This window comes from Petaurus breviceps, unplaced genomic scaffold, assembly GCF_028583685.1.
Source record: "Petaurus breviceps papuanus isolate PSGF00001 unplaced genomic scaffold, PetGlider_PUasm1.0 98, whole genome shotgun sequence".
Taxonomy (NCBI): Eukaryota; Metazoa; Chordata; class Mammalia; order Diprotodontia; family Petauridae; genus Petaurus; species Petaurus breviceps.
The window spans coordinates 5652257-5680054 of NW_027187460.1; the positions used below are offsets into that span (position 1 = coordinate 5652257).

Genomic DNA, 27798 nt, shown 5'->3' on the forward strand with positions numbered 1-27798 from the left:
ATAGATAGATAGATAGATAGATAGATAGATAGATAGATAGATAGATAATCTCTAGGTGATCAATAAAAGATTAAATTGTACTCAGAGTTCTCTGTTCACCATGGCAGTAAAGTGTATACTATATTTTAAAAAGATTTCCAGTAACACATGTTGAAAATTTTTAAAGAAAACTTCAGGTACTGGGAAACTTCAGTTGTGAGTAACCTTTTCCTCTCCCCTCCCCACCCAGTAGTGCCAGATAAATAAAGTCTTACTATCTATATATTTTGAAAATTATCCAGAATTCTAAATTCTGGGATTTGAGAGCCAATTTTGGTAGAATTAACATCAGTTAGATTCTGAGAATTGGAGTATTTAGGTCTTATGCAAATTGCTGACTTTCTATTCAAATAAACAAGAGCCTTTCAGTTGTTATCAAGATGAAGCTCACATTCTTCTCCTTAGCACTTTGCTGTTAAATGTTGGTCAGCAGTTCCTCACAAGCCAAAGAGGATATTTTTCCAGTCCTTTGAAAAAATGAGCTCTTTATGTAGAAGAAAGGTGTCTTTTTCAAAGGGGAAAAAAGCATCAGTACTGAGATGAGAACACTGTCTAAAAGCAAGACAGCACTTGAAAGCCTGGTTTGTTTTGTTTTTCTAAAATAGCATTTGACTTTATTTCTCATAAAAAATTACAATTTAATTTTTAATTTATGCTATTTATAAGATGTATTTAAATATTATAATGCATGTTTTATTTTTTAAACATATTTTATTGGCTGTCTTGCTATATTGTACTCAGTATTAATGAAGAATACTTCAACATTCCTACTATTTGTATTTGTAGATTCATAGAACTGAAGGAGACATTGAAGGAATCTTTTCTGACTCACTGATTTTATAGATGAAGAAACTGAGGACCAGGGAAAGTAACTAACTTACCCAAAGTCACTCAGGTAGCACACAATAGAGGTGATATTTAAAGTCAGGTTTTCATATTCTTAATCTATCATTCTTTGTTTTCATAATTTAGTCAGATGGTTGGTTGATTATAAATGTATATAGTTAGCAATTAATATGTTCAAGGCACTGTACCAGTTGGGTATAAACATACTTTAAGAATAATAACCACTAGACTCCAGCTTACATTCTACAGGAAGGATAAAACATGGTCACAGATAAATTAATACAAGAGATATACATCTATATATATGTGTATGTGTGTATATATATATATATATATATACAATATCAAATTATATAATGTATATTGATTTAGAATATATTTAATATCTATTATAAAAATATATTAAGTATATATTTTGCACGCACACACACAAAGTCATACAGAATTATTGGGGGGAGGGTTATAACAACCTTGCCCTTGAGTAAAAGCCTCTTGAATGAGGTCAGATTTGAACTATGACCTGAAAAAAAACCTGTTATAAGAGGCAAGGGTGAGGAATGAGGAAAAAAAAGAAAGAAACTAGGGAGTGATTGTTGAGATCATTTCCAATTCCAAGTGTTCTTAATTTTTTTTAGTGTAGCAGTTGTCAAATATGGACAGTCAAGGGAAACCACTTGAATTTATAAACAGTAACATTTTAAGTAAGTGTTTTATTACTTTTCAAGTAGGAATGAAAATTGGCATCCATGCTAATGATGAATTCTGGGTTTGTTAGTTATTTTCCAAGCATTTTTCCTGTCCGGATTCTATTAATGTTCAACTTTGGCACAAGATGTTGACAGCTTTTTGGACTATTATATTTTGTAGAGGAAAGTAAAAAGGGATGGCAAAGCTGTGAGGAGAATGTTTTTGAGAGCTAAGAAATTATCCTTTTTTACTCCTTTGTATCATGTGGAGGAGACTGTACTCTGTTAACAAAGAAGAAGAAATTACTGTACAATGCTGTTGTACCCTATGGATACTTATCTACCTCTGTTGGATAAATTCCTGATACTTCAATTCATTTGGAGTGGTGTGAATTCAGTTTTACTCATTTTATTCATTTATTCATATATACTAGAGACTGCTTGGCTACTACTCAGGTTGAGGGGACCAAGAGCATGGGGAGCATCTTGGGAGATGGAGTTGGGAATAGTGACCGTGTAGTATCTAGTATTATAGTAAGAAAGACTTGAGTCCAGATCTCTCCCATGATGCTTGGTTTTCTGTGTAAACTTCACTTCTTTGCAATTCGAGCAGCTTCCCTATGCCAAGTCATAGACATAGCTTGATAGAGGGAATTCAACTGTGATGAAATGACAAATCTTATTTGTATAATAAAAGATACTGAAAAACATGATTCTTTGAAGAGTTCATCTGACAAATGTCCAAATACATATAGTTTGTTTTATTTGTGTGCTATCCAGACTTCTTTTATTTATAACTATTATTTTTTTTAAATGGAACTCATCTTTATCCTGAACTAAGCATTCTTCCTACCTTCCCCTTTTTCTGTTGAGAGCACCACCATCCTCACAGTTACCAAGGTTTGCAACCTGAGAGCCATTTTCTGCCTTTTACTCTCCAGCTTCTCTTGAATCCATTTCCTTTCATAAATGCCATCCATACCTTTCATACTTCAGGCCATCAACATCTTTTATTTATATTATTACATAGCAGTAAAATTGATAATCCTAAAGCATAAATTTGAAGCTTCAGAGTTTACCATTGCCTCTAAGACAGTAGTTTCTGAACTTTATGTAGCAATGACTTCCTTTAAAACAAAACAGGAAAAAAAAACCCCACCACTGTCCTCCCCCATCCACTTTTTGATAAAATCACTATAAAAGTGATTTAAAAAAAACTTATTTTATTCAAATAAAATTTATTAAAATTATTATAGCACACACATTTTAAGTGTGCAGTAGAATAATGTATAAATTAATATAAATCACTGTGCTGCAGTCACTGTCATAGGCTCCTAGATTAAGAGAAAGAAGGTATTTTTGAGGTCATCTGTTCAAACCCCATCATTTGTGACAGGGGACACTGAGAACATGAAAGCCAATGCAGTTAAGTGATTTGCCCACGATCACACAGACTTAAAATGTCAAAGACAAGATTTGAACTCAGTTTCTTTGACTCTAGATCTATCCTCGCTTCCCCTGTACTATACTGCCTTTTAAAGGCAAAAAGGAAAACAAGAGTGGTGGCAGTGACTCTCCACATTTTTAAATATTTTTACTGTGACAGACTTTGTACCTGGTCCCCCTAATGGCAGGAAGTAAGGAGATAGAAAGGCATGGAAGTTGTTACCCCTAAAAGTATCACTGTGCAGCCTGACCCTAGGAACCTTCTGTACTCAGGAGGGTACATGAGGTTTCCAAGCATAATGACAATATAATAAATGATGATGACAATGATAATACCTAACATTTATATGCCACTTACTGTGTATGTGCCTGGCATTGTGCTAAGCATTTTACAATTATTACTTCGTTTGAGCCTCACATTAAGTGTGGGAAGTAGATGCTGTTATTATCCTCATTTTATAGATGAGGAAACTGAAGCAGTTAAGTGACTTAGAGTCATACAACTAGTAAACCTGAGTCTGGATTTGAATTTAAGTCTTCCCGACTCTGAGATCATTTCTCTATCCATCTGTGCCACCTAGCTGAGCCCTATAGAGAGACACCAAAAGAGCCCACAAAGCAGTGACATTCTGGTACCTAACTTCCAGGGAACTTCTGTAACCCATTTTTTCATAAGGGGAGGCATGGTTGCCAAGTGGGCCCACAGCAGGGGGCTGATTAGCTAGCATCAGGTTGCACTCCTGTCTTCTGAATTCTGAACTTTTTCCCCTAAATGAGAGGCCTCAAAGATGGTCTATGACCCATCCCTGCCATGGGTCCTGTAAGAGATACACAGTCTTTATTCTGTACCCCTAGCAGTTTGAACAAATTGGTATTGCTAGTATTTTTTGTAGACTGATTGTGCATTTGTGTAGAACCTCTATCTGAAAGCATTCAGTAAAATTTGACCGTTATTCTGCACTCTTTCTGGGGCCTTGCAATCAACTGTCAGTTGCTAAGTCAGTCATTAAGCATTAATTAAGTGCTTACTGTGTTTCAGACACAGGGCTAATTGGGGTGCATACAAAAAGAGGCAAAATACAGTCCCTGATTTCAAGGAACTCAAAGTCTAATTGAGAAGACAACAAGCAAACAAATATGTACAAACAAGCTATGTACGGAGTAAATAGGAGATAATCAACAGAGAGAAAGCCCTGAAATTAAGAAGGGTTGGGGAAGGTATTCAGTAGAAGATGAATGTTAGTTGGAACTTAAAGAAACCATGAAGGTCAGTTGTCAGAGTGGAGGAGGGAGAGCATTCCAGGCCTGGAGCAGAGTCAGAGAAAATGCCTGAAGCTGAGAATGGAATATCTTATTCATGAAACAGCTGAGAGACCTGTTTTATTATATTGAAGAGTAAACCTTTTGTATTGGGGAGTGAAGTGTTAGAATACTGGAAAGGTAGGAGGGGGCTAGTTATGAAAGGCTTTGGATGCCAAACAGAGCATTTTACATTTGCTCCTGAAGGTGATAGGAAGCTACTGAAGTTCACTGAGTAGCAGGGTGATGTAGCTGGACTTGCTTTTTAAAAACATTATTTTAGTGATTGAATGGAGAATGTTTTGGATTGGGAGAGACTTGAGGCAGGCAGACCCACCAGCTGGCTATTGAAGTAATACAGGCATGGGGTGAGGGCCTGTGCCACAAAGGTAGCAGTATCAGAGGAGAGAAGGTGGCATGTATGAGAGATATTTCAAAGATGAAATTGACAGACCTGAACGATAGATTGGATACAGGAGTGGGTTTGGGGGTTAAGAGGGAAGAGAGAGTGTCGAGTTGAGGATGAATCCTTGGTCGCCAGGTTTAGGGACTGTGAAGATGTTGTTTCCCTCAACAGTAGTGGGGAAGGTGTAGTCTTAGGGGAGTGGAGTTTAGGGAGAAAGATAGTGAGTTTGTTTAGTTTAAGATGTTATATGGCCAGTGCAATACCCATAGCAGCCTCTATGAATATGCATGCATATTTCCAGGGTAAATCCACAAAATATAAATAACTCTTCCTCAAAGGCAAAACCAAAATATTTATTCTAATACCAGAAAGCCAGTTCCACCATGGTAACAAAGGAGTTTATATTGGATGTCACCAATCCAGGGAACACCAACATCCCCATTTCTTCCATTAGGCCTCTCCACAAACAAAAACAAGCTCCCTTAGGCAAAATTCCTCCCTCTCTCACTCAAGCTAGCTGCTCTGTCTCAGCTCTACCTCACACTCTCTTCCTGCTCCATTCATTCCATACAAGCTCCTTCCGGATGGGCTCCATGTGACTTGAGCTCTGTGTGACTTAGGCTCCATCACAGCAGCCGGCTGGGCCCAAGCTCAAGGTAGTGAGTGAAAGAAGTGAAAACTTCTCAGACTATACTCTAAAATCTAGTAAGGCTTTTCCTCAATGACACCTCAGCATAAGATATGCCGAATAAGGACAGAAGTGCTTTCTCAAATGTGCATTGGTCTACTGTTTCCTTGTTCCAGTACTTGGGGTAGTTTGCTGGGCTTAGATTGTGCACCTGACTTCTAGCTAATGGAAGAAAAGGGTCAGCAGGGTGGGTGGGGGAGAATTCCGCATTAGGGCTTTATAACTTTGCCATTTCCTTTTGTAAATTGCTTCTCCTCCCTGACTATTTGTCAGAGGGAGAGTTGCCCTTTCTCAAGATCATAATAAACCATTCTTTTCTGCTTCTATGAGTATTATTTGGGTAAGGATCTCTGTTGCACACAGTTTTGGGGTGCACACATTTAGTTACATAGACCTATTAATGAGCGGGAAAGATCTTCCCATTCCATTAACATTACAGATGTCTACAGGACAACTAGCTTGAGATGTTCAAAAGGCAGTTGAACATGTGAGATTGGAAGACAACAGAAAAAAATGGGACAAAATAGGTAGATTTTAGGATTATCAGCAAAGATGGTAGTTAAATCCCTAGGAGCTGATGAAATCACGAAGTGAAGTAGTAAAGAAGGGAGAAGAGAAAAGGACCCAGGACAGAACCCTGAGGAACATCTATAGTTAGAGGGTGTGATCTGGATGCGGATCAGATCCATTAAATGAAACTGAGAAGGAGACTTCATCTGCTTTGCCACTACATCCTGAGGAGTATGGAAGCTTTCCATTTGACTTAAAGGTGAAACCTTTTGTGTCTTGTCTCCCCCATTAGACTATGAGCTCCTTAAGACCAGGGACTGTCTTACTTTTCTGCTTGTATACCCAGCACTTAGGTCATGTTTTTCCCTTTTCCAAAAGGATGTCATCAGAGTTTTGGTAAGATACTTTGATAAAATTTTGTTAAAAACAGCAATAAAAACCTGCTTTTTTTTCCTTTTAAAATCTTTTTTTTTTTTTTTTTTTTTGCAAGGGAAGTCTTGTTAGCTTGGAGAAAAGAGAGATGGCAAAGAATCTTTGAGAAGTAAAATAATTTTAAAACTCTATTTAAATTTGATCTATAGTGTTCTTCTGATATACTAGTTTTATAAGCCTGTTATAAAAGTGAGTGGAGTTAACCTGGTATGGTTTGTTCTTGATGAAGTCATGTTGGCTTTTTGCAATCACTGTTTCCTTTTCTAGATATTTACTAACCATTCCCTGCCCCCCCCCCAAGTAAAGGTGTTTATTGGGGGTAACACAATGCACCAAATAATCTCCTTTGCCCCTTAAGGGAGACCCCAGTTTAAGTGGGGGTGGCAGCTCCGCAGAGTGAGGGGGCTTAAGGGGAACACACTGATTAAGGATTAAGGAGGATGACCCCTAACCAGGAGAGGCTAGGGATTCTTATAGAGCAGACCTGCACAACTTGGCAGTAAGTAAGGGTCAAAATTAAAATAGGCTAAAGTTCTTTAGACTGCAAATAGGTTTTTAGTGGCTCACTTTCCAAGTAAAAGTATAATTAATGATTAAACTATTTTGCAAATAAACTGTATTTTTTAAAAAAGGGAAATTTCATTTAATATAAATTACACTTATTACATAAGATTTTCATTTATCATGAAATCACATTAATGTTAAAAAGATTACTTTGCTAATTGGTACAAGTTTTAATATATTTTTCAGATTTTCTTACTGTTACATTTAGTAATGACTGAAAGCACAGTGAAGAGGAGCCAGTGAAAAATATGCCTCTCTTCTCAGACTAGAGACAGACTGACCGTGGTTGGTTGCTGTAGATCATGTGACTAACAGGAGGGTATGCAGTAGAGACCCACCCGCCAAGTTACAGGACTGGCACTGTAGTGACAAGTGGAAATCAGGTTAAGCAGAGCAAAAACAAAGCACTTGTTACTTATCTTTACTTTTCTTTTACATCCTCTACATTTTTCTGGGGCACCTTTGGTGGGCCACAAACAGCCTGAGGGCCATATGTTGTGCTGTCCTATTATGGAGTAAAACCTACAATGGGGAGACAAGGTGACCAGATAATTTTTATCTTTATCTATTCTATTGTTTACCCCAGGGCAGGAGGAAGGGGTAGAGAGACCTCTGTTAGCTTTGGCCTTTAATTCACCAACCTACTTGAATCTCGATTGCTCCTTTTAAATCTCATCTTCTCCCCCCTCAAGAAGTAGACACCCAAATTCATTTGGAGAAAAGGGCAAGGGTCATTCATTCTTCATCAATTCCCCCTTCAAAAAGTGGGAACCCAAATTCATTTTTGAACACAGGAGGTCTCGTCTTCTGGGACTACTTAAGACTGACAAGGGGCATAGGTTTGTCCCTCAGTAGGTGGGAATGGGGGGCCAGGAAGGGAGAAGGTTGACTGGAACCAAGCATAGGCCAAATCTGGGGGATTATGGGTGGGTATGGGCTCAAATTCTTCTGATAGGGTTGTCTGAAATTTGAGGTCAGCCTGGAGGGCACAAACTTGGTTAGAAAGTAGAAAGTTCAGAAGGCAAGGTCTGAACATTGGAAGCAACAAGACAATGAAAAAGAGGGGTTTGGGGAGTTAACCATTTTCTGAATGATACCTTTTAGAATTTTGTAAAAGATTGAAGTTAAACTCATTGGCCTGTAATTTTTAGGTTCCTTATTTTTCCACTTTTTGAAAATCAGAACATTTACCATTCTCCATTCTATAGTAGTGTCTGCCATTCTCCATCATCTTCCATGGATCGTCAGTGGGTGGGGCAGGTGCTCACATATATCGGTTCTTTTGGTTGTTTTGGATCTAATTCTTCTTTGCTTTGTGACTTGAATTCACCAAGGTGAGGAAGGGACTTGAGTGATCTGTTTTCTTGCTTCTTCTCTTGGGGATCATCTTAAAAAGCTTCCCTCTAGATCTTTTGATGTAGCATAGGTACTAATGGAGCATCATTTGTCCCACACTCTTTCTGTCAGTTATACCTATTTGCCAGACACTATGCCTGGTGCTTGGGATACAAAGACAAAAAATAAATGTGCCCCTGATCCCAAGGAACTTGATTCTTTCAGAGGAAACTATGTGGATATGTATAAATATATTGAAAAGAAAAGATTAGGAAGGAAGGGGCCCTAGCAATTATAGGGATCAGGAAAGTTCATGTTTCTACACTTTAGCTGAACTTTCTTAATGGAGGTAGAAGATTCCATTAAGTGGAGGTGAGGAGGGAGAGCATTCCAGGATGGAGGAACAGTTCAGGGGTACTGGAATAATGTGGTACTGTGTATGAAGAATAGCAAGGTCTTTTGGTTAGAACATAAATTAGGCTAAGAGAAATAAAATATAATTATAATACATAGAACTAATATATATGCATATATGTAATATATAGGCATAGTATATAATACCAGAAGCTGGAATGGCTTGGTGAATCCAGGTTGGCAAAGTCTTTTTCAAGCTAAACCAAAATTCTATTTTATCCTATATGCAATAAGGAGCCTCTGGAATTTGTTAAGTGGAAGAGTGATAAAGTTAGACATATAATTAAGGAAAATCACTTGGGCAATTGTGCTGAAAATGGATTGGCTTGAGGAGATACTTCAGGAACATCAGTTATGTGGGTATTATAGTTGTCCAGGTCAGAGGTAATCAAGACCTGAACTAAAGTGATAGCTATATGAGTAGTGAAGGGGAACGGATGAGAGAGATGTTGTGGAGTTATAAACAGTGAGATTTGGCAACTGCTTGGATATTTGGAATGAGGGATACTTAGGACTTGGTGCCAACACTAAGGTTTAAAACCCAAAAGACTAGACTGATAGTGGTGCCTTCAAAAGAAATATACACGTTTGGAAGAGGGGTAAGTTTTGGGGGAAAGATAATGAGTTTGTTTTGTACATAGTGAGTTTGAGATATCTGTAGGACATCCAATTTGGCTATTGTCAAAAACCTGTACATTTTATGTCAGGGAGAAACTTTGGAGTTATTAACAGCACTGTATTACCTACCTCACTCATTAAACTCCAGTAGCTACCTTTTAACTTCTAAGATCAAATTTAAAATCCTCTTGAACTTAAAATCCTTTACAACTTGAAGCCTTATTACCGATACAGTCTTATTCTTTAATTTCGTACATGGAATATTACTTCATGTGTTCTAGACCTGGCTACACTCTTTTTCTTGCTGTCCTTCAAATGCAACACTCCATTTTCTGTCTCCCTGTTTCTTAACTGACTCATTGGTTTACCTAGAATGCTTTCCCTCCTTACCTCTACTCTACTGACTTCTCAAGTCTATTTTCAAATCTCACTTTTTTCAGGAGACTTTTCCCAGTCTCCTTCACTCTATCCCATACTCCATCCATGCTATTGTCATCTGATCTGAAATTGCCTTCCGTTTACACCTTTTTTTTTTTTTTTTGGCTTTTTGGAGGGCAATTGGAGTTAAAGTGGTGTGCCCAAGGTCACACAGCTAGTTTTTGTGTTAAGTATCTGAGGCCAGATTCATTTACACTGTTTATATCTCATATGTATAATTTTTCTTGGCATGCTATCTCTTTCTTTAGAGAATATGAGCTGGGAGGGCAGGGTTTATATGTTCTTGTTTCTTTGTATCTACAGACCTTACCACAATACATGGCAAATAGTAAGGGCTTAACAAATGCTTGTGGACTAACAGGCAATTCAGCTTACTTTCTGAGTCTTGCTCACTATAGATTTCTAGTGTCCTTCCAATATAGAAATATTGATGGACTAATGTGATGTTGTCTCTCTTGTTGTCTATCATAGACTACGAAATAATCTTTCTTTCTAAACTTTTCTTTTCTTGGCTTTTTTTGTGAGAATAGGTCAGATTCTTTTTGAGCTGTTTTTCATTTCCTTTAGGAAGCTCTGAATTGTTATTGGAGTTTTTTGCAACCTGTTGCTAATTAGAGGGATGTCAAAGTGTCCTTGGTGGTTACAACCTTTAAAGAATCTCATGTCAAATGAGATTAAATGTATAGTGATTTACAAGCTTTAAAAGTGCATTATTGATTACTAGCTATTATGATTTTGACTAAGATATGTAAGACAGGTTTTTAAAGGAAGCATTTTAAGGTAGCATCTTCTAAATTAATGCTTTATTCAATTGTATAGGCAGTAAGGTGGTGAAGTGGATAGAGCACCAGGAGTTCAGTGAAGACTCAGACACTTACTAGCAGTATGACCTTGGGCTAGTCTTATCCCTGTTTGTCTCAGTTTCCTCATTACAAACCACTTTAGTATCTTTGCCAGGAAAACCCCAAATGGGGTCATAAAGAGTTGGACTCAGCTAAAATGACTTAACAGCAATAATACCAAAAATATATAATTTCCTGTTTGGTAAAGCCTGCTTGTTTCTTTCTCAAACCTTAATTCATGATACCCAGATGGGTGTATAGGTTATTCTCATGAAAATTTTATAGAGATGGAAATGGTATATAAGTTGGTAGTTACTGATATTTTCTTAGTGGCCTTTTTAAAAAATAACTGTAAAGCAAGATTTTTTCCCAAAACTTTTAACCCACTGAGACATCCCCCTCTTTCATTTTGAGACTAGTTTCTCAACCCTTACCAAATTGTGTCACCTCAAACATAGACCTTCTTGTTAATATTAATATTATGAAGTCAAATATCTCTTTTTTGTTGTCTTAATACAAAATTGAAAATAAAGAATTTTAGAAGGAAAATGTAATCTTAGTTATCATCTTGACCAAGTCCTATAATTTATAGATAAAATAATGTGATATGAAGAGATGTTAATAATTCAGCAGGGTTCCATAGCTCTAATTGTTTGGATGGTTTCTCCTTTTGTTTACAAATGGAAATTTTTTTCAAGAAAAAAAGCTTAGGAAACACTTTTTTTTTTAAAAGATCATTTAAGGGAACTGGATTTTTGAGTGTGGAAGAGCAAAGACTTAGTAGAAGAATAGTAGCTGTCTTCAAGGATTGTAAAGGCTGGTTGGTGTCATATAGAAAAGGGATCAGGCTTGTTCCACTTGGCTTTTAAGGCAGAATTAGGAGCAATGAGAGGAAGGTACAATGAAGGGATTTTGGTTGGATGGAAGGAAAACTTCCCTTAATTATAGCTGTCCAGAAGTGAAATGGGATGCTTCAGAATTTTTTATCACCTGAAGTTTTCAAATGGATAATAAATTTCATTATTCATTTCAAATCTTTCAGATTTACATGTGTGAATTTGATTTTTAGAGCACTTTATATGATAGGTGCTATTATTGTCCTCATTTTACAGATGAGGGAACAGAACCTTGAGAGAACTGTCATTTGTCCAGGGCCATATAGCTTAGTAATGAGGCTGTATTAAACTCAGGTCTTCCTGACACCAATTTCAGTGCTTTATGCCACCTAGCTGCCTAGATGGATATTCTAAGACTTATTGGTAGTGTTGTATTTGGGATTCCTATTTAATTATGGAATGGATTGCTTCCAACTGGCCACCACAGCAATAATCCAAGCGAAAAATCCATGTGAAGAAGGGAACTTGGCCCCCCCATCAATAGGTTACTAACTACCATCAAGGAGACAGGCAAGTCAGCTTAGCTGAAGCTGCAAGGCTACTTGAGGGAAGGTCAAAAGGTGCCATGTACCAACCAGCACTTCCACTTTGATAATCACCTCCCTTCAGAGTCCACTAGAGATATTCCAGGACTCTTTGTTCAAGAGTTCCCTTGATAATAGTACCTACCATATCACAAGCCCAGCTTCCAACTCCCCACCCCTACCTCCTACTCCCAGCCACAGTTGAGTGAAATACCATTTGTGCCTATATGACTAGATAGTCATTGTTGCAGGACTAGAGCCCCTACCTCCTGAGCAGCCATAGCTACCAAAGACTCAGAGAAGAAATTTTATGCTTCCTAAGTCCTTAGTGTCAAAAAGATTCAGCATTATAAATGAATTTAATTTTGTTATTGGAAACAGCACTAAAGAAAACTGGTTGGGGAGTGGTAGGGAACTTGTAGCCTGAAAGCTACATGTGACCTTCTGGGTTCTCAAGTGCAGCCCTTTGACTGAATCCAAACTTCACAGAACAAATCCCCTTAATTAAAGGAATTGTTCTGTAGGAATGTGAGCTTCTTGAGAAAATTAACTACCTTACTCTTCTTTTTGTATCTCCCAAACTTCCTACAATGCTTCCCATAGTAAGAACTTAAGTAGTTTTTCATTCATTTATGCTGGTGTCTTTTCTAATCCTAGGATTCTTTTAAATCTTCCTCTGAAATTCCATAAAACCACTCTTTTTTCCTAGTTCTTTACTGTCATGGGAAGTAGAAAAATTGTAATGTAGAATCTAGTCCTGGAAGGTACTTGGAGGTCATCCAGCCCAACTCCTTTTTTTTTTTTTTTAAAGCAATCGAGGTTAAGTAACTTGCTCAAGGCTACACGGCCAGTTATTTTTGTGTGGGTGCCGAGTATCTGAGGCCATAACCGATCCCCAGGTCTTCCAACACTGGGGCTGGCACTCTTACTGCACCACGTGGCAGCCCCTCCAACTCCTCTTTTTATTTATAGGGAAATTGAAGTCCAGATTAAAGGTAGGATTAGAACTGGTGGTTTTTGTTTCTAGAGCCAGTTTTCTTTTTACTATACTGTATCCAAGCTTGTTACTGTTTATAAAGGTTTAAAATATCTCTTTCATGACAAATGAGTAGTTCTTATGGCCATATTCTACACTTCAGTCTTGGAATATAAACTTGATTCATATTTAATATTGGTAATATCATAATTTTAGTGATATAATATCTGTAATATGATAGAAATTATCATGTAGTAGAATGAATACTAGATTAGGAGTCAGGAGAAATTTGGGCTTAAGTCCTGGCTTTTTAATGAGTGCTTTCTGTTTATGAAAACTTCTGCAAGTTTCTTGATCTTCATGAACCACAGTTTCCTTATCTACAAAATGGGAATAATAATACTTAAAATATATTCATCATGTGGAGGGTTTTGATGAAATCAATTTGTGAACCACCATATAAATGAATTCTTTTTATAGACTGAATTTTCATAATCATTATTTGTAATTTATTTTTTCTTTTTTTGCTCTTTTAGATATGAGTTGAGAATTCGTTATTTGCCAAAAGGATTTCTGAACCAGTTTACAGAAGACAAGCCAACTTTGAATTTCTTTTATCAGCAGGTACGTGAAAAACATTATTATTTTCATTTGGTTATTGGGTCTGTGGCCCTTCCATATGCATTGTATGCTGTTATACACGTCCTAGGATTTAGATTTGGAAGGGACTATAGATTGTAAAGTTTAGCTCCTTCAGTTTACAGAGGAGGAAACTGAGGTCTGCTGAGGTTACATTACTTGGTCTAACATTTTTTAGATCACAAGGAGCAGACCCTTTCACTCCAAATGTAGTGCTCTATTCAATACACCAATTTCCAAATGGGGAATTGAAAGGGCTTATAATAAGGGGAATGCAAATTAGGATTCGGTTTTTTTTTTTTGTCATGGAGGGAAGGAAGGAAACAAGTGTTTATTAAGCACCTACTCTGTGCCCTGCACTGTGCTGATCACTTTACAAACTTTATCTCATTTGATCCTCACAGCTCTATGAGGGAAGTGCTAGTATTGTCCCTGTGTTACAATTGATGAAACTGAGACAGACATAGATAAAGTGACTAGCACACAGTCACTCAGCTGCAAATGTCTCAGGACAAATTTTAAATCAGGTCTTCCTGACTCCAGACCAGAGCTTGATATGCTGGGCCACTTTGAGAGAAATTATCACTAAGGCATTTTGTGTTTACATGTGTTTTCACAGCATAAATTACCTTGAATTTTTTTTTTTCACATCATTCAAACAAAACACATTTATTCATTGCTAACAGTATTACAGGCATAGGGTGCTAAGCACTTGGGGCATAAAGCAAAAACAACATCCCTAGTTCTTAAGGAGCTTACATTGTAATAGTGTGGACAACATCAAATGTGTGAAAATGAGAACATATAGAATACAACCTTAGAGAAGCTGCAAGGCATACTTAGAGAAGATGGCACCAGCAGGTGGTAGGATGTGTCCACAAAAGGCCTTTGTAAAAAAAAAAAAAAAAAGAAGCACTTGAACCAGGTGTTAGAGGAGGACAGGGTTTCCAGGAGTTGGAGGTTCATAGGTAAAGCATTGCAGCCTTGTGTGAAGGCATGGGGTCAGAAGGTAGAGAGTCATCTACAAGGCAGCAGGCAATTATCAAACACTCACTAGATGTGTATGCAAGCAGAGGGTATGGAGGGCAGTAAAGGTACGAATCCTGGAAAGATAGGAAGAGGTTGTGTATGAAGAACTCTGATTGTAGAGGTAAAAGGGACACACCGGATACTGATGAGGCAGATAGGATTGAACCCACACTTGCAGAAAATTGATTAGGCAACTTTGTGAGGCATGGCTTGGTCTTGGAAGAGATTTGAGCCAGGGAGATCCGGTAGTCAGTTGTAGTATTCCAAATGAGAGGTGATGAGGACCTGAGCTGGGATCATAGCTCTTCGAGTGAAGAGGCATCTGAGTGCAACATGGATAAAGCACTGGTCCTGGAATCAGGAAGACATGAGGTCAAGTTCGGCCTTAGATAGTTCACTGACTGTGTGACCCTGAACAAATTATTTAACCTTTGTTTGCTTTAATTTCCTCACCTATAAAATGTAAATAATAATAGCACCTACAATTTAGAGTTGTTGTGAGGAACAGATGAGATGATATTTGTAAAAAGCACTTAGCACAATTTTTGGCACATAGTAGGTGCTATATAAATGCTTATCTTTCCCTTTCCCTTATTTAGATTTAGAGGGGTAAACTACAATATTTTCTAACTGATTGGATTTTTTGAGGTAGAGAAGAGAGTGGAAAGTGGCATTGAGGTTGAAAACCTGAATGTCTGGGAAGATGGTATTAACCTTAACAATAACAGGAAAATTTAAAAAGGGAAAGGTTTTGAGGAAAGATAATGGATTCTATGTTGGACAAATTCAGTTTGAGGTACCTTCAGGACATCTAATTTGAAAGGTACAATGGATAGTTTATGATGCTGTACTAAAACTTATGAGAGAGACTAGGGCTGCATATATAGAAATGGGAATCATCTGCATAGAGCTGATGAGATTACCAGTGAAAAGTCTTGGGAAAAGAGTCCAGGACAGAGTCTTGGCTTCATGAATGGTGAGTGGACTTAAACTGGTTGATGATTGAGCAAATGAAGCCCAAGAGAGATCAGACGGGAGAAGGGAATACAATGAACAATGTCAAAAAGACCCAGAATGAAGGTGTTCAACAGTGTCAAATGCTTCATAGAGGTCAAGAAGGAAAGAGGATTGAGAAAAGGCCTTTTGATGTGAAAATTAAAACATATTGATAACTTTGGAGAGAAAATTTCAGTTGAAGTCATATTGCAGAGGATTTAAAAGAGAATGAAACGTGAGGAAGTAGAGGCATCAGGTATAGAAGTTTGGGGAAGGAATTTTGCTAAGAAGGAGAAGAAAGACAGGGAGTTTTTGTTTTTTTATTATTTTTACTGTTTGTTTTTTTACTTCAGATATATCTTATGGGTATCACGATCAAGTGAATTTTTAATGATGAGGGGACTTAGGTATACTTAGGTGTACAGCAAGGAGGAAACTGATAAGTAGACAATGAAGATTAGAGTATGGATAATAGAGGGAACAATCTGCTGGAGAAAATGGGAATAGGGTAAAGGGTATGTATAGAAGGGATTGGACTTTTCAAGTGAAAGGGCCACCTCATCATCGTAGACTGGAGTAAGGGAGGAAATCTGTGGGGGATGTGAAATGTCAGAACTCTTCATGAATGACCTAATTTTTTTTTTCTGATTAAGTATGAAGTGAAGTTCCCAGCTGAAAGCATAGCAGGGAGGGAGACTTAGTGACACATTTACACAGATAATTCCATTATGTGGTAAACTTGTGATAAACAGCGTACAGTGTAACAACTTCTAGTATATTTGTAGTGCCAAATTAACAAAATGGAACTGAAAACATTAGTACCATTTTTAAAAATAACGTTTTGATTTTTTCCCAATTGCATGTCAAGACAATTATTTATTTATTCTTAGTTTGCAACATTCCATTTTATAAGATTTTGAGTTTTAAATTTTCCCCCTCCCCAAGACAGCATGCAATCTGATATAGGCTATATATGTACAGTCATATTAAACTTATTTCCATATTAGTCATATTGTGAAAGAAGAATCAGAATAAAAGAGAAAAACCATGAGAAAGAAAAAAAACAAAAAGAAAATAATATGCTTTGATCTGCATTCAGACTCCATACTTCTTTCTCTGGATGTGGATAGCATTTTCCTATATAAGTTTCTTATACTTGTCTTGGATCATTGTGTTGCTGAGAAGAGCTGAGTCATTCATAGTTGATCATCATACGATGTTGCTGTTACTGTGTACAATGTCCTCTTGATTCTGCTCACTTCATTCACCATCCGTTCATGTAAGTCTTTTCAAGTTTTTTTCTGAAACCTGCCTGCTTGTCATTTTTATTGCACAATAGTATTCCACTGCATTCACATATCATAGCTTGTTCAACCATTCCCCAATTGATGGGCATCCCCTTAATTTCCAATTCTTTGCCACCATGAAAAGAGCTGCTATAAATATTTTTGCATATGTAAGTGCTTTTCCCTTTTTTGTTATCTCTTTGGAATACAGACCTAGTAGTGGTGTTGTGGTGGCAAAGGATATATACAGTTTATAGACCTTTTAACATAGTTCAAATTGTTCTACAGAATGGTTAAATCAGTTCACTACTCTACCAACAGTGCATTAGTGTCCCAATTTTTCCTCTCCAACATTTATCATTTTCCTTTTTTGTCATATTAGTCAATCTGATAGGTGTGATGTGGTACCTCAGAGTTGTTTTAATATGCATTTCTCTAATCAAAAATGATTTAGATAACTTCTTCATATGCCTATAGATAACTTTGATTTCTTCATCTGAAAATTGCCTATTCATATCCTTTGACTATTTGTCAATTGAGGAATGGCTTGTGTTTTTATAAATTTGACTCTGAACTCTGTATATTTGAGAAATGAAGACTTTTTCAGAGATACTTGCTGTAAAGATTGTTTCTCAGCTTTCTGCTTTCCTTTTAATCTTGGTTGCATTGAATTTGTTCAAAAGCTTTTTGATTTAATATGATAAAAATCATCTATCTTACATTTCATAATTCTCTGTCTCTTATTTGGTCATGAACCTGTAACTCACTTAACTTTTCCTTTAAGAATTTGGATGCTGTACCACTTGGTACATATACGTTTAGTATTGATGTTACTCCATCATCTATGGTACCATGTAGCAAGATGTCATTTCCCTCCTTATCTCTTTTAATTAGGTCAGTTTTTGCTTTTGCTTTGTCTGAGATCAGGATTGCAACTCCTGTTTTATTTTTTTTTTACTTCAGCTGAAGCCTAATAGATTCTGCTACAGTCCCTTACCATTACTCTGTGTATGTCTCTCTGCTTCATGTGTGTTTCTTGTAAACAACATATTGTAGGATTCTGTTTTCTGATCCACTCTGATTCACTCTGCTATCTGTCTCCATTTTATGGGAGAGTTCAGCCCATTCACATTCACAGTTATGATTACTGTGTATTTCCCTCCATCCTATTTTTCTTTCCATTTGTTTATCTTCTCTCCTCCTACTTTCCTATTAGATAATATAGATATAGATTTCTATATTCAACTGATTGTGTATATTATTACCTCTTTGAGCCAATACTGATTAGAGTATGGTTCAAGTGATGCCCATCATCCACCTTCACATCTCTCCCTTCACTGTAATAGGTTTTTTGCGCCTCTTCATGTGACATAATTTATCCCATTCTATCTCTCCCTTCCTTCTGCACCCGGTGTACTCTTCTTTCTGATGCCTTAGGTTTTTTTTGGTGTCATTCCCTCAAATTCACCTTATACTTATTCCTTCTAGCTGTACTATTAATGGTACAGTTTTTAAGAATTTTAAGTGTCATTTTCCCTTGTAGGGATATAAACAGTTCAGCTCCACTGAATCCCTTATGTTTTCTTTTCCCTTTTTACCTTTTCAGGCTTCTCTTGGGTCTTGAATTTTTTGTTCAATTCTGGTCTTCTCCGAAAGCTTGAAATTCTTCTATTTCATTGAATGACCATTTTTTTCCCTTGAAGTATTATGCTTAATTTCACCAGGTAGGTGATTCTTGGTTGTAGTCCTAGCTCCTTTGCCTTTCAGAATATTGTGTTCCATGACCTCTAATCCTTTAATGTTGCAGCCATTAAGTCATATGTAATTTTGATTGTGACTCTCTGATATTTGAATTGTTTCTTTCTGGCCACTTGCAGTATTTTTTCCTTGACCTGATAGTTCTGTAATTTGGCTATAATGTTCTTTGGAGTTTTTATTTTGGGATCTCTTTCCTGAGGTGACTGGTGGATTCTTTCAATGTCTTATTTTGTCCTCTGGTTCCAGAATATCAAGGAAAATTTCCTTAATGATTTCTTGAAAGATGCTGTCCAAGTCCTCCTTTTGATTATGGCTTTCAGGTAGTCCAGTGATTCTGACATTGTCTTTCCTGGATCTATTTTCCAGGTCAGTTATTTTTCCAATGAGGTATTTTACATTTTCTTCTATTTTTTCCTTCTTTTGAATTTGTTTTATTGATTCTTGATGTCTCATTAGCTTCCACTAGTTCAATTCTAACTTTGAAGGAGGTGTTTCCCTTAGTTAGCTTTTGTATTTCCTTTTCATTTGGCCAGTTATACTTTTTACGAAGTTGTTTTCTTCAGTGAGTTTTTGTATCTGCTTTTCCATTTGCCCAATTCTACTTTTTAAGCAGTTGTTTTCTTTTTCTAAGCTGATGGCTCTTTTTCATAATTCTCTTGCATCACTCTCATTTCTTTTCCTGATTTTTCTTCTACCTTTCTTATATGATTTTTAAACTCCTTTTTGAGATCTTCCATGAGCTCTTTCCAGGTTTGAGACCACGTCCTATTTTTCTTTGGGGTTTTGTCCATAGGTGTTTTTACATTGTTGTTCTCTTCTGAGTTTGTGTCTTGATCTACCATGTCACCATGATAGCTTTCTGTGATTGGATTCTTTTTTTGTTCCTTTTTGCTCATTTTTTCTATCCATTTTCCTTTCATTTAAATTTGATCTCTGCTCCCAGGTTGGATGGGACACTGTCTCAAGTTTTCTTGTGCCAGGAGCTGCAGGCCCTAGTTGTTTACCTGGTGCTGCATTAATATTGCCCTGAGACCCATGGGGGACCCTTGTCTCTGGTTCTGTGCTGAGGGAATGAGAGGTATCTGGCACTGCTCAAGGCCTTGGGAGTATGGCAGCTTACCTGGTGCTGAGTCAGGGTCCTAGTGCTGGTGTCTGGCATGTACTGAGGCTGGTCGGGTGTTTCTACATTTCCCCCCTGCCCTACACTGAAGCATGTGGAGGTCTGACCGCTGGAGGCTGCCCGTTTGTTCAGGTACTACCTGTTTGCCTGGGGCTATGCTGAAGCATGGAACTTGGATGTTCCCTTGTCTATGCTGAGGCATATTGGGGGACCTGGTGTAGGTGTTTGTGTGCTTCACGTCTCTGGGGCTCAGGATCTCCCACTGATTTGCTGAGGTGGGGCTTGCTGGTGGTTTGCTGGGATACTTCCTGTCCTGAGCTGTGTTCCTTTTTTATCTGAGTAAGACATCCCTTTCTTGCTGATCTTCCAAGTGTCTTGGGCTAAAAGATTGTTTCACCCTGTCTTTTTTCTGGTTCTGCTGTTCTAGGATTTGCTTTGGGGTGCTATTTTATCATTGACTGGAAGTGAATATGGAAGAGTTATGATGATTTACTGTTTACTGTGCCATCTGGGCTCCCAGAAGTCATGTTTCTCCCATTTTTGTTATTTTATGATTTGCAGGTCACTTGAATCAAATTTTGCTAACAATGCATTCGTGGTTACATAGAGATAGATACTGAACCTGTGGATTCATTTCAATAGGACTGATTGACACCCCCCCCCCAGTTAGGTAACTCCTGCCAGTTCAGGTTGGCACCTTCTCTATAATTTATAGTCCTAGAACATTTCCCAGAACACTAGTGTCAAACTCACATGGAAAGAAGGACCACTAAACTGTATTAAGCATCCCTATAGGCCACATATTAACTTAGAAAACTACATATTCATATTACCTGTATTCTTTTGTATTTTTTTGTTTTGTTATCTATTTTCCAATTACATTTTAATGTGTTTCAACCTACATTTGGAAGTGTTGGCGGCTATGTAATTGATACCTTTGACCTAGAGCACTACCAGTTGAAGTTGCTTGCCCGTGGTCACACAGCCAAGGTTGAGGCAAGACTTGAATACAGGTCTTTGTAGCTTCAAGGTTAGGCGTCTAGCTACTATTCCATGCTACTTTTCATGGCATTATACAATAGTGTAAAATTTTAAAGACTCTTTTATTTGTAAAGGACTTTAATTATTGTAATCATATATGTAATCTAGTGCCCTTAGATAAAACTCTAAAGTTTTTCCCAAATTAACTCCCAGTAGTTGACGTGATATGAACTGGGAGCAAGATGTAAGGAGAAAAAGCCAACTTCTTAAGGAATATCTAGGTTTTATGAAGTGAAGAACTTTCAAAATCAAAGTTTTATAGTCAGGTGAAATGTCTTGTCTTTGTCTTACAGTTAGAGAACACTTATCTTGCACTTGATTCCATCAGTACTAGATTATGAATTTCCCTCTTCACTATAGTAACCCTGAAAAAAACAACAACTTAATTTTGTCACTTTTTGAATAAGTCTTATGATGGAAAATGTTACCTTTCAAGGCAACCTTCCTCTGGATGCATCTCTTTTGTCAGTGTCGTTCCTTAAATTATTTGGCCTAATAAGTGATGTCACCACCTCCATGTTGAAAGAAGTTTATGTGACTTTTTATCAGGGATATAGTAGAAGGAATTGATTTGTGCTTTGATAAAGGTTGAACTAGATGGTTTCCAAAAAGTTCCTTTCTATTATGTTCTAGGAGCTCCCCAGTAATTGTTAGAGATTTAGCTCACTTCCAAAGGTCCTGAATCAGTATTTGCATAATTTCTTCATTCAAATTTAGCCTTGGATTTACTTTTTTTGCTTATTTTTGCTTAAATTTGCTTATTTTCTTTGGAAATTCTTTAGAAATTTCTTAAATGTTTAATAAAAGACGTAAATGTTCGTATTTATTCATTTTCTCAGCTCCAATTCTTCCTTCAAACTGTTCTCACACTTATCAACTTTGTTTCATTATGTCATGCTATTTATTACCAGCTTGCCCTACTTTCTCTGATGATTTTGGAGAATCTTGTTTCTAACTATAGGATTAAAAACTGATGCTAGGCATTCCATTACATCCTAACATGAGCTTCAAAGAAAAAAAAAAGTATTAAAGGCACAGTTTAATGACTCTGAGGTGTGTTTTCTAATCTTAAGATTTCTATTTTTTTTTCCCTCATAAGAAGTTATATGTTACAATAAATATAGCATTGGGCTTGTCCAAGCATCTTGTTCTGAGTCACATCTATTGATCTATGTGACCTTGAGCAAGTCACCTTATCTGTAAATTTGTAATAATTTTTGTTGCTATAAGGGAAGTTATTTACAGATGCTGAAGAAATGTGAGTTACTATGTTATAGATTATTGTTAGTTAATAAATTTGTAAATTAAATGCTATATACATGTGAACTGTTATTATTACTATAGAGTAATGTGATCTATGGATACAAAGCAATGAAAGTTATTTTACTCCTTTTAAAAAACAGTAGTACTAGTGTGTTATATCATAAGAAGAAATTTTCATCACCACAGATGGATAAATGAAAAGGTACTTGTTAAACTCTAACTTTTTGCCAAATATCATGCTAATAACTGAAGATGCAGATTTTTAAAAATGGAAACAGCCCCTGCCCTTAGCAGGTTTGCATTCTATCAGAGGACACTACACATAATGGAAAAGTGACTGAGGAAAATAAGATTGGAAAGTTAGAATGATGGTGAGTGGTGTCATACAAGAGTAGTTTAAGAAATGTATTTTAAGATGAATGACAGTTAATTTGACTATTGCTCTTTGATTTGATTATGATTCTAGAACTGGAAGTGGAGGGGAGGGCAGGTTGGTATAAGGATGACTAGAGAGTGAAATGAAATGTGACTGAGTCGTTGAAAGGCCTTAGCCCACATGCATACATACATACATACATACTTCCATACACATTTAAATGTGTATGTATGTATGTATGTATGTATGTATGTATGTATTCCAGTAACATTGCCATTAGCCAAAAAATTATTTTTGTAAACCTTCTTGTTCAAATTTCTTTCTGAGCTTGCTTATGAATCACAGGAGTTTGTAAGAGGACCCAATTTGTTCATTATATATTTACCTTGGTTCTAAATGTTCTTTGGTTATTTAAAAATAATTTCTATCTTCAAAAGAGAAATATTTTGAAATTACATTGAAATACATTGAAATTACAGGAAAAAGTGGCCTCTAGGCCATTCTAGGAATTACTTTTGGTTTCTAAAATATGTATTTCAAGAAAGATTTTTTTGAAGAGTGGGTGGCAGTGATATATAGTGGAAAGAGCCCGAAATAGGAAGGAGCAAATAGAATCATTCTCTAGAAGAGGGATTAGTATTAGTTTGTTCAGTTAATTTGGTTAATTGTTCTTATTGACCCTAAAGGCCAGAACTAGGAGTAGGAAAGAGAGAGAAAGATAAAGATTTCAACTACAGGTGAGGGAAAACTTCATAACTCTTACAACCATTCAAAAGTCTAATGGCTTATATCTCCCTGGAGTTCTTCAGTCCAGTGCTGATATTGTCGAAGGCATTTTTGTCCCAGGGAGTGGCTGACTAGGTTTCTTATTGGGGCCCCTGTGATTCTGAGAGTCCCAGCGCTATCATTTATTGCGAAACTTTGACCTTATTTCAACCCTCTGGGCCTCCATTTACTTTTACTTCATGGCAAAATGAGAGGATGGACTAGATCCGGAATGGGGAATTTGCAGCCTTAAGGCTACATGTGTTCCTCTAGGGCCTCAAGTGCAGCCATTTGGCTGAATCTAAACTTCACAGAACAAATTCCCCTAACAAAAGGATTTGTTCTGCAAACTTGGACTCAATCAGAAGGCCACACCCAAAGGACTTAGAAAGCCACATATGACCTCTAGACTGCAGGTTCCCCACCCCTGGACTAGATAATTGCTAATGTGTCTTCTAGTTATAATGATCTGTGACTAGCAGCATCTTTGAAATAAATACATATAACCTTCTAATATGACTATAAAACAGCCCAAACTTCAGATAATTTGATTTCTGATTTTTTTAAAATCAATTTCTATCTGACAGACAGCATACAAATGAATTTCCTTCTATCCTATTTCCTCATGGTTTGTGTAATGCTTCCCTTGGTTACTACCCAAAATCTGATTCCATAATCCCTGACTTTCTTAAGTTCTAATCAAGATCCCTCTTCTATAGGAGTTACAAGGTGTCTTACCTCAGCAGTGAGGAAGAAGATGGATTAAAGTAAATATTAAGTCTGTCACTTTATTACCTTGACTGCGCAAATGTACTTATGTGCTCTAATTTGTTCATTTGTTCCCAGTTTGTTGAACATAAGGTTTTTTAGTTTTAAAAATTATTGCTAATTGTGTTGATAAGTATATTTTATAAAGATTGGTTTTTTTTTTTTTATTCCTGTCATTGACCTCCTTAGGTTGTGGGATATCTGGGGTATAAATATTTTTGGAGCTCTTACTGTATAATTGCTTTCTAAAAGATCAAACCAATCCATACCTCCTTCAGTGGTGTAGTATTATTCCTTTTCCCACATCTATACAAATATTGAGTTTTACTGTTTTTTATTATCTTTGCAAAATTGCTGTTCATAGTGGCACTTTTTAAAAAAAAATTAACTGAAAAGTATTATTGACCAGCTACAATGATTTCAGTATTATTTGAGGTGAATACAGAAGCAGTACCCTATTACAGGATTAGTTTTTCAATCTTCTGGTGGTGTTCTTATTGCTAACATTTTTAAAAATATTTTTTACTGTTGTCTTCATTTTAAAATAACATTTATTTCAGAATGTATCTTTCTCCACCATACTTACCCTGCAAACCATCCCTTGTAACAAAACTTTGTTATAAGTTTTGCTACAAATTTGTTACAAATTTACAGACTCTAAAACTAACAATTGTGTCTCTTACCATGTTTCCCCGATAATAAGACCTATCCCGAAAATAAGCCCTCCCCTTACTGTGTAAGATTCCTCTAAAATAAGCCCTCCCCTGAAAATAAGCCCTATTGAGATTGCTACTGTAGTGAAGGTGATCCCCTGCGCTACACGCTACATTACGGTACCCTCTGTATGCACCGTTCCCCCCCCTCGTGAAACGCACACCGTGCTCAGAGCTGCAGCAGTGAGCGCGTCATCCTGTTCTTCCCCAGTGATTTGCTTATTGAATAAAGGTACATTTTTTTGTTCACATTTACCTGTTTATTAAAATTGCTGTCAATGTTCATTAAAATAAGACCTCCCCTGAAAATAAGCCCTCTGGTGTTTTTCTGTCCAAAAAATTAATAAGACAGTGTCTTATTATCGGGGAAACATGGTAGTATTTCTTTCTAGTTACATGACCCTTGCTCTAGTTCAGGCTTTTATCATGTCTTTCTGGGAATCTTGGAGCAGCTTCCTAATTAGTCTTCCTGCCTCAGATTTTTCCCTCTCTAGTCCATCTGTCATATGCTCTTGTAAAGTGCATGTATGACCATGTTACTTCCCTACTGAATAAACTTCAGTGATTCCCTATAACTCTTTTGTTGAAAAACAACAAAAAAACCCCAAAAACTCCTGGCATCCAGAATCTATAATCAATATACAAAGTTCACGCCGCAGTACTAAAGTACTAGCAGTACCTCTGCTAAAGAGGAAAGGACAGCTTACTTTCTCTGCTCTTCTTCTGGGTCAACCTTGATCATTATTATTATGCAGAATTCGGGGGTAGGGGGAGGAAATTATGGTTGTTGTTTTTTCTGTTTGTGTTGTTGTCAGTGTATATATTATTTTCCTGGCTATTGTTGCTTCACTTTGTATCAGTTCATACGTCTTCCTATGATTCTCTTGAGTTTTTCTGAAAAAAAATTTTTTAGATTCATTTGAGATTATAATTAGTTTCAGCAAAGTAGCAGGTTAACCTTTCATAAATAAAACTATCCATATTTTGATAAAAACCACATAGAGTAAAAGAAAAGACAGCTTTCAAATAATTTTATAAGAATAAAGTTAAGAATTAAATTATTGGAGAGATATTCAGTATATGTGGTTAAACCAAACTGTTATAGTAAAAATGACTGTATTGTTCAGATGAATATATAGGTTTTTTACAATGCAATTCAAAATTCCAATAGGCTACTTCATAGAGTTGTATAAAATACAATTACCACGCAAGAACAAAAGATCAGGATTGTCATTGGAAATCATAGGAGAAAAAAAATGGAGAGAAGGGAATTTTCCTACCAGTTCTCAAATTATATTATAAACTAGTAGTAAAAGATTATTATAAGCCCCAGCTCTACTTAATCTCTGGTTAGGCATATGCAATTTTCTATGTGGCTTATAGCCAATCTGCTTCTGGTCCCTTCCTGATTCATTAGTCATTTAATTACAGGAATACTGCAAATAATATAATTTTTTTTTAAAAAAAGCAAACAATGGCAGTCAAATTAATGCTTGATTGAACTGTAAAAGGATCTTCCATATGGCTGTGTAGAAGAAAATTAGGGGGATGGTAACTGTGTTAGCAGTTGGCAGGGCATGCCCAGCTGATTCAGTACCAGATATATCCCAAGTGGGTTGACTTTACTTAATCAAAACTTGAGAAGAAGGATATACAACAGAGACATCTGGAGATTTGAACATCTTGACAGAAGGGGTAATTTTTATCCATTCTGTTCTACATAATACTTTACAGAGAACTGACTTATCAACTTTAAAGCCTTGATAATTAACACAGAATTTAAAAAATTTCTATAGGAGGTCAAATAACAACTGCAACAAATGGGGGAAGTATGACCTCATTGGTATTTGAAGAGACCAGATGGGAGGTGCAGTATTCTCTATTGACTTTAAAATTCTGTGCCCTGCAAGTGATTGTCTAATTCCTGCTAACACACCAGTAGTAATGTTTCAGTTACAAAATAAGAAGGGAGGAAAGATTAAAAGCACCCATAAAGACTTTTATAATGAAGTTAATTCACTGAAGTTAAATGATATAAAGTAGAGGTGTGAAAAAACGTGCAAAAGTGTGAGCAGACCATATTAAAATGTAATTGGGAAATAACAAAACAAAACAGATAAATAATAAATTAAAATACAGTACAACATAGAAAAATGTTCATTTGTGGCTTTCTGAGGCAATGTGGAACCCACAGGGATTTCAGTTTGATACCACTAGTATGAAGATCACTTAATAGAGTAGTACAAGTATTTGTGGATGTTCGCTTGTGTTCATTTAGCTTCTAACACTAGTTTTCAAAAGGCATTCATATCTTTGAGTGATAATGATTATAAGTTTCTAAAACTAGGCTATTTTTAACAAGGCCCTTCTCTTCTTAACCTAGATTTAGCCATTCATCATCATGAGGTATGTTGTTTGGGGCTATCAGCAATATAGTATAATGGAAAGATCATAGGATTTGGAGTTGGAGGACCAGGGATAAGATTCTGGTTCTGTGGTTATTGGCTAGGAGACCTGGAGCAAATCAGGTTACCTTTTTCAATTTCAGTTTCTTTGCCTCTAAAATAGAGATGATGATGATAATAAAAATAACAATAATAATAACAGGTAACATTTATATGGCACTTGAAAGTTTGCAAAATGCTTACCAAATAATATTCTGTCATTTGATCTGCACAACAGCTTTGGGAGGAGGTAGTTGTTATTATCATCCTCATTTTACAGATGAGGAAGCTGAAGTAGACAGAGGTTAAATGACCTGCTCAGGATCACTCATGTTAGAATATGTCTGAGACTGGATATGTATGGGTCTTCTTAATTCCAGGTCCAGTGTACTCGCCATTGCACCATTTAGACTGCTTACTTCACTGGGGTCTTGTGGGGAAATTTTAAAGAACGACAAAGGATTGTAAAGACTAAAAGAATCTCTCATTGTCATGGCTTCTGGAAAGAGCAATAGGTTTAGAGTTGAAGGACTTGAGTTCACATCCTGTCTCTGATACTCCTGGAGGTTTGGGCTAGATTTCCTCTAAGGGCTTTTCAAGGTATAAATATGTGATACTATATATCTCCTCACCTGATGGAC

At 36.6% G+C, this 27798-nt stretch overlaps 1 protein-coding gene across 8 annotated transcripts in view; it reads left to right on the top strand.

Annotated features, from left to right (window-relative positions):
• PTK2 (protein tyrosine kinase 2) overlaps positions 1-27798 on the top strand; it is a 439876-nt gene that overhangs the window by 176223 nt on the left and 235855 nt on the right. For all 8 annotated transcript variants that reach the window (XM_069081220.1, XM_069081223.1, XM_069081221.1 and 5 more), the window contains one exon: positions 13496-13583. In XM_069081220.1, the coding sequence (XP_068937321.1) occupies positions 13496-13583 (88 nt within the window). The remainder of the gene's footprint in view (positions 1-13495; positions 13584-27798) is intronic.